At 34.4% G+C, this 13,616-nt stretch overlaps 1 protein-coding gene across 1 annotated transcript in view; it reads right to left on the bottom strand.

Moving 5' to 3' along the window:
- The window catches only part of LOC129005355 (probable ribonuclease ZC3H12D), a 40,922-nt gene extending 27,945 nt beyond the window's left edge, over positions 1 to 12,977 (bottom strand). The window contains exons 1-2 of the mRNA XM_054434221.1: positions 12,713 to 12,977; positions 1,326 to 2,067 (exon numbers count right to left, since the gene is read on the bottom strand). Coding sequence (XP_054290196.1) covers positions 1,326 to 2,049 — 724 coding nt within the window. The 5' untranslated portion in view covers positions 2,050 to 2,067; positions 12,713 to 12,977. The remainder of the gene's footprint in view (positions 1 to 1,325; positions 2,068 to 12,712) is intronic.
- Between the last annotated feature and the right edge of the window lie 639 nt (positions 12,978 to 13,616).

The following is a 13,616-nucleotide window of genomic DNA, read 5'->3' as shown; positions in this document are numbered from 1 at the left end:
GGTTCTAAACATGATGCCTATTGGAATATGAACTAAAATATGGGGCCAGCTCCTAGGCTTAACGAAAGAAATCACTACTTCTCAAATAAAACTAAAAATAATCCTCTCACATTTAACAGAAATGTAGCTAACCTGCGATAATTAAATAACAAAATAAAATAAGTCTGGGCTTATATGACAATACACTTCTTGGCTCCAAGATAAATAAATAAACTACTTAAAATATGATGTTGAAGGCTACTGGGACACTACACTCGCAGTGTCAGCCGATAAACTAGGATAATCTAAGTTCTTAACAATCTAAAATAACCTAACAAATAATGTAATTTCACTCGCCAAAGTGAATACAAAGAGGGATAAAACGTTCTAAAATATTTATGTACTTGATTTTCGAATAGGAGTTTCGCATGCCTTTGTCCGGATAAGATTAGAAGGATTCGACAGAGCCCAAGAGTGATTGGTGTGCGCCAACCTCTCGCTTGCCGCAGACTGACTCAAGAGCCAGAGTCTCTGCTATACCGTACCCCACCACCGCTACGTCAGCACTCCGAGGAGGCGGCGGCCATTGTTGCAGTTACGATACATAAGCGCGTCGCTCGATTCGTTCGTGAATATAAATAACGAAAAAGTACCCCTAACAGAAATTTGACCATTAAAACTTTGAGAGAGAAGTAGGGTCCGTAAAAACCCTCAATTTGGCTAAAAATAAACTTTTAATTAGGCATATTTTAAGAGATAAATAAAGCCAAACATGCTCAAAACGTTTCTTAAACTTTTCGTATATAACAATATAAAAAAATTACCCCATAAGTTGAGTTTTGTGTTAGTGCTCCTACAAACTATTTATGCATTAGTTTTAGTGCTCCCTGAAAGTGCTGTGAATTCCGGTAAAGTATACAGAAGAAAAACGTTGGTCATTAAGATCAAAGACAGAAAAAAGTTAATAATAAAGTTCTATTACAACATACCAAACTACTTTGGTTAAGTAATACCAATGAATACAAACCCTTTAAGAAGTGAAATGCTTATTGGAAAGTAGTCAGACTCGAACTTTGTCGCTGAGATGAGCTAAGCACGGCCGCCGTTAGGATTGCTCGTGTGGCAGCTGCGCTACTCTATCTCTCTCTCTCCAAGACAATTCTTTGTCTCACTCTCTCTCACTCAGTCAGCTGACTTGGCCGTGCGCTCGCGATAGACTACCTAGCGGCTGCCGCGGGAACTATCCAAAATTCAAGTATACCCAGCCTGAATTTTTAACAAAGGCATTGCGCTTCTTAAAGTGTTTGTATTCATTGGTAATACTTTGGTACCAGACAAGTCTGTACCTGATAAGTCTGTTGGTGCTGTATTCCCTGATGCCCCTAAGTTGATATTGCTGATATCTTGCAATTTCCTTTTTTTCCCAGTTAAGCAGTTAATTGGAGATTTCAATTTTGTAGAACTACTTCTACCTCTCTTTTTTGTTTTTACGTTGGTTTTATCTTGTCCATGATTAATTCTGAGGTTGACTGGTGAAAAACTATTTTTATCATGTCTCTTATTGATTGTGTGGTTTACTGGTGAAAAACTGTTTTTATCGCACCTTTGATTAATTCTTTGGTTGACTGTCATAAAAATATTTTTATCATGCCTTTTATTTATTCCATAGTTTACCGGCGAAACATTATTTTGATAAAGTCTTCGATTAATTCTGTTGTTCATTGGCGAATTATTTAAAAGTTCTACTTCTCTCGTAGGTTGTCTTGTTTCAGGCACAAAAGTCTTCTTTTTATATACAACTATAATATCGCTATCTTCCTCTGTTCTCTCTTCTGGATCCTTCAATGTTTCATTAAAGTCAGTTAAATCTACTACACTACTGCAAATACTTCTTCTTTTGGTTTGTACAGTACTATCATCCAAAACTATTATATCTGGGTCATCTTGGACAATATTTGAGAAATGAACAGTATTAACTTGAATTTCATCTTCCAAATCAATAACAAGTGAAGAAGCCTGAAAACTGTTTGGTTTTCTTTTTGAAGTTTTTCTCTGATGCAACATATTCATGTTTATTTCAGTAAACTCCTGAAAAAAATTGGGTAAATATTAATATAGGTCTATGTATTGTTTCAAGCTGAGACTCTCCGCCAATAAAAACCTTTTGGGATTTTTTTGCATGTACTGTACATACTTTTTTGTTGGTTTGAATTTTCACTCGCAACCACTAACGTAGTTATTTTTGTTTGCGAAATTCTTTCAATTTTGAACATGCTAAAAAATTAGAAGCATTTCAATTATATTCTACATAGACAAATGTTACGAAACTGTTATATATGCGGATGATACAACTTTACTCGCTAACCATTCTAATTGAACAATCCTGCGCTTAATCAAGGCCACACTAAAAAAACAGGCCATAATGCTCGTCTAGCATGACGTCACGATAGAAGACGGCAATGACGTATTTTTGCAGTTTGTGATCAGCTGCTTGTTTTAATCTTTTTATGGAAAACAAAAATATAATCTTAATTACGTCATTGCCGTCTTCTATCGTGACGTCATGCTTGATGAGCATTACGGCCTGTTTTTTTAGTGTGGCCTTGGCTTAATTAGTCAAGAGGCTGAACATAGAGCATATGATTGGTTTTCTGCAAACAGACTATCTTGTAATTCTGATAAATCACAATATATAACAATCAGTCTCAAAACCGAGGTAAAATTTGAATCAGTTGAACTTTTAGGATTTAATTTGGATTCAAAATTAAATTGGTCACACATACAATCTGTTTGTAACAAAATTTCAAGAGTGAGGTGCTTGCTGTGGAAACTTAAGGATCTTGTTAGTCAAGAATATTAAAGATTGGCGTATTTTGGACTCTTTCAATCACACATGCTATATGGTCTTATATTGTGGGGACACTCTCGACAAATTAATGACATCCTTACTCCAAAAAAAAGGTGGTTCGAAGCATTGCTGGAGAATGCTCAGATAGGGAATGTTGCTGGAAGTCAACAGTGCTGGAAGGTCAAATAGTTTATACTTGTGCCGATAGGTCAAAAAGTACAATGTTTGCAGTGTCTGTAGATCAAAAATCCCAGAAAGCCAAATAATACAGTCCGTGCTAAAAACGTAGTCTATGTTAAAGCGATTGACACATTGGGAATTTGACCTAATGCAACAGCAGTTTTAATATGACGAAATACGATAAAATACAAGTTCAGTTTCGCTGAGTCAACAGTGCCGGAAGGTCAAAAGCAATTAAAAGTAACGTCGATTCAGTGTAAAGTAGACCTCCTGCAACGCTTACTACCAACAAAACTCGCTTTTAGTTACTTTGTGTTTTGTCATAATTAGAATAGAGCTAAAATTATCATATTTTGTACATAGCTTATCTATTAATGCTTCTTGCCAACTGTTTGGTCATAACTATAAATAGGTATAGTTTATTTTTCTAATATAATGTAGCCTTTCGTCAAAATTTGTGGCATGAAATAGTTAGTAAGCGTGGAATCAGTTTACGTATTGGTCAGAGATGTTTTGTCAATGGAAAAATTGATGCTAATAATTATATGCTACTCATACATTTTTGAAAAAATGTTTGGTACACTCTGGTTAGAGAGATATTTTACCTAAGAAGAGGTAACAATAACCTTGACGCTGCGGTCAGGACGATCTCAAAATTTCTGGTTATTATATACGTTTGCAAAAGGAGATCCATTTAATTTTAGAACTATATTATGAGTTATAATGTACACATAAACTGTGTACATATATTCATCCTCGGAAGGGTTGAAACCTGTCCAAACTATCATCATCATATATATAAAAACGTAAATGGGTTTTTTGTTTCACGATTCTGAATCAACCAGTCGACGGATTTTAATGATTTTTGTGTTAAAAGAAATATAATTTTGAGAACTAGAGAATGTCAAAGCCATAATTTTAAATTAGGGTCCCAGTTTTTTAGACATTAGGTTTTAATTTTTAAAAAGTGTAGCAGCCGACGCTAACATGCTAAGCTAGCTTTTAGTACAATACAATTTGCTTAACATAACAGCTGTAAATGCTGAATATTTGTGACACAAATTCAGCATTTGGAAACAAATTTAAAGACATATTTAGGGTTGACTTATTTATACTATGTGTAATGCTGACCATTGATACATTCAATTCTTCGGTATGATGATGGCAGATTAATTAAATATGCATAGTAAAATAGTAGGATGTTCAAATTATTTTTTAAAGCAATCTTTGTAATCATCGATTTGATTTAGTCCAATATAATTTGTTTTAACTAACAGCTGGTTGAATGTAATATTATTCTATAGAACTATTAGGTTTTTAGCGAATTTCCCATACATGTAGGGAATAAGCTATTACCGTAGTACTCATGGTAACACCTGGACCCGGGACCGATTTAATTTTTTGTTTTGAGGTCCAAAAACACCATCCGTTCAAATTCATATATAGGCCTACAGGGTGATCAACTCAAGGAGGCCACCATTGGGATATCGGAAACGGTAAGAATTAGAGAAAACTTTAAATGGGGGACATTCCTTTATTTTTTGTGGCAGTTAAAAAAATGATTTTAGTATTTTATAATTCAGCCGCCATTTTCCAAAATGGCGGCCAACTTTGAAATTTCTTATGGAACACCCTATATTTTATATTTTTATATTTATACTTTCGACATTTTTTCGATAAACCCACTCGTTTAGGAGTTACAGCCTGTGGAAAAATGACTTCCGGTAACATTTTACATCATGTAGCTCCTAAACGAGTAAGTTTAGAGCAAAATTGCAAGAAGTAAATTAGGCCTAGTCATAGAATTGCATCTACATTCCATAAAGACTATAAAATAAACAGTTTTCCACTTTTCAAGTTTGCCGCCCTTTTAGAAAATGACCGCCATTTTTGAAATAGTATTGTTAAGTAAGTTTTCAGGGAAATGTTTTTATTTCTTGTACTATTAATTTATGCATTTGTATTTGCCGCCGACAGAGAGAGGGAGTAGGGGTTTTCTATTGAACCTAGTGGGGTCAGCACAATGCCCATTGGTTAACTTGGCGGAAGGATATTTTTGCGAAGTTTTAGCGTCGCTTCGGGACACTTGGCCGAGTCTGTCGGTAGCCTGGTTTACCTAACACATGTCACTTTGACATAATTCATTTTCTCTGCCATTGCGGCTTTCCCTCTCATAGTTTAATTCTCTATTATTGCCACTCGGATTAGTCCGTGGCCCCTTTATACAGTACTCATAACATTTTCACCTCTTTAAATTAAATTAATTTTATTAACCAGTGTGAAGCCAGTTTTAGCAGTGAATCCTTCCATTCCGGTCTACCGCGGTCGAGTAGGAACTTCTTGTGAGCGCTCATTTTGGACCTTATGGACTTTAGACGTGCGTTATTCCGACATCAAGATCAAGACATCAACATAAGAAGATAGTGTCAAGTGAAGATGTGCCTTCGTCTTGAGGACATTCTACCACCTACCATCGCAACTCGACCTCGCGGCGCTTCCTTGCCACTCACTACGTCCGACATAATTCCAAAGGTACATTCATCCATAAATAATTTCTTAATTAACCCCACATTAAACAAATATAATTAATATTTTTAACAAATGTTGTGGTCTTTTTGGAATGTGGATGCAATTTTAAGACTTTTTACTCCTCACATTTTCGCTATAAACCTACATGTTTAGGTGCTACGTGATGTAAAATGTACACCGGAAGTCATTTTTCCATAGACTGTAACTCCTAAACAAGTGGGTTTATCGAAAAAATGTCAGGGATAAAAAAAATTTTAAATTGCATATTCTATCCGAAAACATGATAAAATATAGGGTGTTCCATAAGAAATTTCAAAGTTGGCCGCCATTTTGGAAAATGGCAGGCTGAATTTCAAAAAACTAAAAATAGGGAATAAATGTGATATTTTTAAGGAGACATTTTAGTGTAAATCCAATCAGGCAAATGGAAATTCGCTAAGTCTGCAGGTTTGCTGCGGCTACACTAATCTTGTTAACCCTTTACAAAAGGAGTTTAAACTCAGAAATAATAACTGGGTCGGGGTGCAAATTTAGCAGTTCTAAGCTTATCTCAACACACCTTTATTTGTCCTTTCCTATTTTACAAAGACTATTTCCAATATTTCAATCAGGGAAGCCTTTTTATCACTCAACCAAAAGACCAAATAAAGCTACTTTAGTAAACCAATATGTATTCACAAACATGTTAGCTGCCTTTAGCAGAGTTAAACCTCTTGTCATTGAAATTATTTATTTAAAATAACTCCCAGCAACAAAAGCAAACAAAGACAAACAACAAACTGCTTTTTACACAAAATATGGTGATTAAATTTCTTACAATCCTAAATTATGTTTTTCATACACACGCTACGGGTGAGGTTCATTTGTCTGAGTTTTCAACTGTCCGAGTTCGTTAAAAATTACAAAATATTAGAAAAATCAGTTGTCCCGAGTTTTCAACTGTCCGAGGACGGTTTAAATAATAATAATATTTGGTTAAATCAACTGTCCAAGCTTTCGTTTGCCCGAGTTTTTAAATTATTAAAAAAAATCGAAATATCAAGTGTCCGAGTTTTAAACTGTCCGAATAGCGTCAATATCAAAAGTGACACCACGCACCAAGACTAGAGTGTCTCAGGCGCCTAGTCAGAAGCCAATGTAAACCTCTTCTGCGAATAAGTCTGGCATTGTGCGAGAGCCGGAGAGCCCCTCACGTCGACTTAAGAAAAATAATAAATTTTATTTTATAATTGAAGGGGTGAGTGGATGAAGGGGGTAAGTAACATTTTGTTACTTTTGAGATAAATGGACCTAAAGTTTGCAGATTATAACTTTTTAATTTTTTTCATTCTTAAAACACTATTAGGAAGGGCAGAGAAGTAAAATTTGTTGTGCAATACTTAATAAAAATCAAAATGTTCCTTACTATTAAAATTTTAACTTTTCTATTACTTACCTCCTTTATCCACTTAAAAAAAAAAATTCCGTAGTGGAAGAAGAGGTTTAGTGATGTAGGCTAAACGATTAAAATAAATTATTTTTGGTAAAAAAAAAATACTTTATTTTAACATGTTGTAACGAATGATGTTTTCTACACCCGTTACAGTTTTACGTTTCCGTCAAATCAGGAACGTACAGTAGTACCAGACACTCACGGTCTCTCTCTCTCCTCGGCACGCTCTCTCTCTAACGCACATCCAAACTCTGTCCTTACCGCCAGAGTAGGGACGCCAGGAGAAGTAGGGGAGCGGTGCATGCGCACTGGCCACTGTCTGGACGAGGTCCACTGCCTTGGTTTGTAGTTTCATTCGACTCAATACCTCCGAACCGTGCAGTCGTCTCTAGCACGTTAACCTCGCTGGCTTAATAACAGAGCCGTAAACCTTCTCTGATCTCACGGTAGGCCTAATTAACTAGTATTGAGTGTGACTTTTGTTTGAGTTTCCATTCGAAGCTTCGATTCCTAGTAACGTCGTGTTGCTGTTAAAGCAACCTAGGAATACATTATATTATTTTCGATACGATAACTAATTATCAATTTCACAAGTATATTAACTCATTCCATCCCAATATTGTTTTGTTTGTGTTTTTTAACGTCCATATTTTTATTTTATTAACTCGTTACATCCCAGTATCGTTTTGTTGCTGCTGAAGCAACCTGGGTATATTTTGTTTTGTGTGATGTTTAACGTTGATATTATTAACTATTAACTCGTTACATCCCAGTATCGTTTTGTTGCTGCTGAAGCAACCTGGGTGTATTTTGTTTTGTGTGTTGTTTAACGTTGATATTATTAACTATTAGGTAACTTGTTCCATCCCAGAATCGTTTTGTTGCCGCTGAAGCAACCTGGGCTTTCGTGTTAATAGTCCAGGACCTGACTAGGGTTCTGTGTGCATGTCGTGTATAGTGAATTTTACTTTTGCATTTCAATATAGGTGTCTTAGGAAGTGTTTTCCACTCGGGTGTCAAGTTCGCACCTGGTACGTTTTCGAGCTATGACGTCATCAAGATGGCGGCTCAGCAATTTTTGAATGCGTATATTTCGCGAACCGTTTAATGGATCAGGATGATTTATTTTTTGTTTGAAAGATATTTTTACACCCTATCTTTCTTGTATTTACACTTTTGTTGTAAACTTAATATTTATCTCACTATATTAAAAAACGTGTTTTTTATTATTATTATATTTATTGTTTTGCTTATAACTTCTTAACCGCTGATAAAATCAAATACCACCCATTGCAAAAGTTGCAGATGATTCTATACCCTTTCCAATGATACCAAACAATATGTGATTAGACCTAAAGATAAAGCAAAGAGATTGAATAAATCGTAAACGAACACTGAAAGTGGTGTACGTTCCGGGAAAGATTTAGTCCTGGACATGACTAGAATTCTGTGTGCATGTCGTGTATAGAGAATTTTGCTTTTGCATTTCAATATAGGTGTCTTAGGAAGTGTTTTCCACTCGGGTGTCAAGTTCGCACCTGGTACGTTTTCGAGCTATGACGTCATCAAAATGGCGGCCATTGATTTTTTTAAATCGTATATTTCGCAAACTATTTGTCGGATCGGAATGAATGTTTTTTTGTTTGAAAGATAATTTTAAATGCTACCTGTTTTACATTTACACATTTGTTGTATGTTTAGTACATTCTTCGTAATTTTGCAAAAACCTGTATTTTTAAATATTTTTGAGTTATTTTTGTTTGTAACGTTTTATTGATACAATTTATAAAAAACCACCAATGAAAAAAGTTGTAGAACATTTAAAAATCTTTACAAAAATACCAAATTCGATATGTTTTACTCAAAAGATTACGTCAAGAAACTAGATAAATCTCATAAAAACACCAATTTTGGCGCAAAAACGCCTATTAGTCCGGCCTCTAGGGCAGTTCGCAAGTCTTATAAAAACAGTTTCGCCATTCAATGTTGATGTACGTGTCTAAATAAGGGTTTTCAACTCGGGTGTCACGTCTGCACCCACTGCAGTTTCCGGTTATGACGTCATTAAAATGGCGGAAAGGGCTATATTAAAAATAACGATATTTTACATACCATGTATTGGATCGGAATGAACTTTTTTTTGTTTGAAAGATAAGTTTACATGCTATCTTTCTTACATTTGCACTTTTGTTTTATGTTTAGTACATTTTTCGTAATTTTGCAAAAACCTATATTTTTAAACATTTTTGTGTTATTTTTGTCGATAACGTTTTATTGATACAATATATCAGAAATAACTTAAAGACAAAGTTGTAGCACGTTAAAAGAGCTTTACAAAAATACCAAATTCGATATGCTTTACTCAAAAGATCACGTCAAGAAACTAGAAAATCGTACAAAACAACCTAATTTTGCGCAAAAACGCATATAAATCTCAATCCATGCAAATGGAAATTCGCTTAGTCGAAAGGATTGCTGCACCGGGGGTATTTATATAGTGGAAACATTCCTATGGACTAATTACATTGATTTGTTGTGCTTTTATTTGCATAAAAGAGGGTAATGGTCTTATTTTAAGTAAAATAGCTGGTGAAATCGTAACATGTAGCAATTTTTAAGACATCATAACCGGAAACTGCAGTGGGTCCAGACGTGACACCCGAGTTAAAAACACTTCTTTAGACACATACATCAACATTGAATGGTAAAACTGTCTATATATGACTCGAACACAGCCATCGATGTCGGATTTATATGCGTTTTTGCGCAAAATTAGGTTGTTTTGTACGATTTTCTAGTTTCTTGACGTGATCTTTTGAGTAAAGCATATCGAATTTGGTATTTTTGTAAAGCTCTTTTAACGTGCTACAACTTTGTCTTTAAGTTATTTCTGATATATTGTATCAATAAAACGTTATCGACAAAAATAACACAAAAATGTTTAAAAATATAGGTTTTTGCAAAATTACGAAAAATGTACTAAACATAAAACAAAAGTGCAAATGTAAGAAAGATAGCATGTAAACTTATCTTTCAAACAAAAAAAAGTTCATTCCGATCCAATACATGGTATGTAAAATATCGTTATTTTTAATATAGCCCTTTCCGCCATTTTAATGACGTCATAACCGGAAACTGCAGTGGGTGCAGACGTGACACCCGAGTTGAAAACACTTATTTAGACACGTACATCAACATTGAATGGCGAAACTGTCTTTATAAGACTTACGAACTGCCCTAGATGCCGGACTAATAGGCGTTTTTGCGCCAAAATTGGTGTTTTTATGAGATTTATCTAGTTTCTTGACGTAATCTTTTGAGTAAAACATATCGAATTTGGTATTTTTGTAAAGATTTTTAAATGTTCTACAACTTTTTTCATTGGTGGTTTTTTATAAATTGTATCAATAAAACGTTACAAACAAAAATAACTCAAAAATATTTAAAAATACAGGTTTTTGCAAAATTACGAAGAATGTACTAAACATACAACAAATGTGTAAATGTAAAACAGGTAGCATTTAAAATTATCTTTCAAACAAAAAAACATTCATTCCGATCCGACAATTAGTTTGCGAAATATACAATTTAAAAAAATCAATGGCCGCCATTTTGATGACGTCATAGCTCGAAAACGTACCAGGTGCGAACTTGACACCCGAGTGGAAAACACTTCCTAAGACACCTATATTGAAATGCAAAAGTAAAATTCACTATACACGACATGCACACAGAACCCTAGTCAGGTCCTGGACTATAATAGGGTAACGTTTGTATTTAGTGTTTTATGAGTAGGTCCTTTAATACTTAGAATCGTTTTGTTACATAATAAAATCATTGGTCTCTAATTAGACAAATATCTACTCTGTATTTTCGTATTTCGACAGGATAACTTGCAGACAATCCCGTAAATATTCTAAATACACTCATAGCTGAACCTAAATTTCGTGTACCGAAGGTTTTGCAATTAAACACGTCCCTTCCAGTATTTGAGTGTTATTAAGGCAACCTGGAAGAGCTCAATTGGCAATCTAAAACAGTGACAATGATGATAGTGAGATATTACCAAAATTAGGTATCTTGTCTGAGTCACTCAAAATTATTTTCGTATCTGCGATGACGAACCTTGGCATCCACTGAGCCATCCGAAAAGCTAAATTAATATGTTGACTATTTTTCAATAAAACGGAAAAACCCGTCACAATGTTACCATAAAAAGTAGGCCTACATTTAAATAAGATTGTTGCACCAAAATAAACTTAAATAACAAGTAAACTTACTTAAAGTCTTTATCATAGACTTTATGTGCTGACTTGTAATTTTGTCCAAAAAATAGTAGGCCTAACTAAAAGCCAGCTATGCAAAAGAAATACCACAATACTAAAAATAATAAATATTTTTTAAATGTGCAAGTAACAACTGTCTTTTATTAGATGCTTATTAGTCTTATCTCTGCAATTTTTCTAAGAAATATTTCTTTTTCATGTACAATCTTTTACTTCTTGGAAGCAGTTACCTATAAAGAATAGTTAAGAACTCGTTGTACTAAGTGGGTCCAATACAGTCCGATACATTTTTAAATCGGACTAAAAAGCAAATAGAAAATGTTCAAGGTAATTTTCATTGTCAGCTCATTTGGATATGATGTTAGCTGCATTATGTACGCTACTATCACCTAACAATAAGGAGGTAAGTGCAGGAGACAAGTGCGCAAAGAGTTATGGATGAAGGGGGTATGTGAAACTACCTGTTTACAAATACGCACGTCAGCTGTCTGCTACAATATTTTCGGAACTAAAATGAAAAGCGCTTAGAGACAAACCTCTGGAGAAAGCTCTGAATCTGTAAAATAAAACGATACCTAACTCGATCCAGTTCAATCCGATTTTGTCAGTCATAGAGCCTTCGCCGTAAACAGTGTTTGTGAGTCGCTGCAGCGACAAATAACACTCGGAGGGTTAACGAAGAAACTTATCGCTCATTTAAAATCGCTAATAAGTTAAAAATCTTAATATTTTATAATAAGTTTTACCGGGATTGTTCCCGGGGTCGGCTGAGACGAATCCCGAAATCCCGGGATTGGATTGAAGGTCCGGGATTGAGACCCCTAAGTTAGTTGTAGCCTAAGTGAACTTTCAAGTTTTAACTTACAAACAAAGGTTATGTAGGCCTAAGTTAAATAAAACAAAAGTTCAAATAATGTTTGACATACAAAAGTTTATAAAACAGTCCCCTAGCCTAACTTAGGTTGTACCTAACTTATTAAGTTTAGGGCCTAAGTTAGTTAGAGTTAAGTTTTTAACGCGGCTTTAGGCTACTTTTTAACCATTTACCTCTTATAGACTACCTTACTTGGCCTATCTTAAAAATCGTTAGGGGGCAATCAACAATGTTTTAGAACTTAATATTACCCTATCACAATATACTACCTACAAAGTTTTGATAGCTTTTTAAATGTATGCCTAGGCTATTACAGTACTTAAGTTACTTAGCGAAGTTTCATCATCAAAATTAACTTAAGAGTTGAGTAAATTTTTATATTTAGGCCTATAATGCCTAACTTAATTTATTTTATGTCTTTGGTTGATAGTCTTGCAGGACCAGACAAGAAAAAAAGAAAATAGGGTAAGTTAACTTAGGCATTTAAAGGCTAATAGGCCTAACTTATAGTTTTGTTTTTTACTACCAACACATAGCCTTGGCCCAACTAAACTAAAATAAGTTAATATTACCACTTAACTTACCTTGTTTAATAAACTAAGATAATTTGAATTCAATTTGGGACCGAAACAATAATGCTAACTTAATTTTGAAAGGAAGGGGAAATTAGTAACATTGGAGATAATTTAATTAATAAGTAAGAGAATAGCCATGTAAACATTTTCCTTCAAACTAGTAGTAGGCCTAAACTTAAACTAAAACAAAAAAATAAAAATACTATCCAACACGACCGTCGACTACAACACAACAAAACATAACCTGCAGGTCAGGTCAGGTAGGTACAGTATCTGAAATCTGATATATCACAGTTCCACCACGGAACAGTTTACTCCCTCATGCGCATTATGAGAGCGGTGGGGCACACGGGAGGGACTAAGGCTAACATATCTTGTAGTGTCAGCGTTCGCCGCTAGAACTGCTAAGTTGAAATAATTTAAATTAATTTTTTTTTTAGTTATTAAATTAACTTTTTAATTATAAAATATTGTTTTAAAATTATAAAATAAATTTTTAATTTTTAAAATTAAACTGTCATAACATAACCTAACCAACCAGACTTGCTGATAATATAAAAACTATATAAGATAAAAATCTAATTAATAATTACTTATAATTTTTAATTAATTATAAAATTAATTTTAAAATGTAGTATTATAAAATTAAACTGTCATAACCTAACCTAACCAACCAAACTTGCTGATATGAAAAATTTGTTGACAAAAAGTCAGTGGGACCAGCGGGATTCGAACCCGGGACCTCCTGCACACCAATCCGGAACGCTACCAACTATGCCACGAACGCCGCTGAAATCACATCGTTTCGTAACGGTAATCGTGTCGCCTCAAGAGAAGACATTACCCACTAGAGATATGACGTCACTACACCTTTAGCCTTAGTCCCTTCCGTGTGCCCATTCCTTATGCGGTG

Source organism: Macrosteles quadrilineatus, unplaced genomic scaffold (genome assembly GCF_028750875.1).
Source record: "Macrosteles quadrilineatus isolate MER2022 unplaced genomic scaffold, UCM_ALF_1.0 Scaffold_1__1_contigs__length_201487025, whole genome shotgun sequence".
NCBI classification, from domain to species: Eukaryota; Metazoa; Arthropoda; class Insecta; order Hemiptera; family Cicadellidae; genus Macrosteles; species Macrosteles quadrilineatus.
This window is presented reverse-complemented; position numbering and strand designations above follow the sequence as displayed.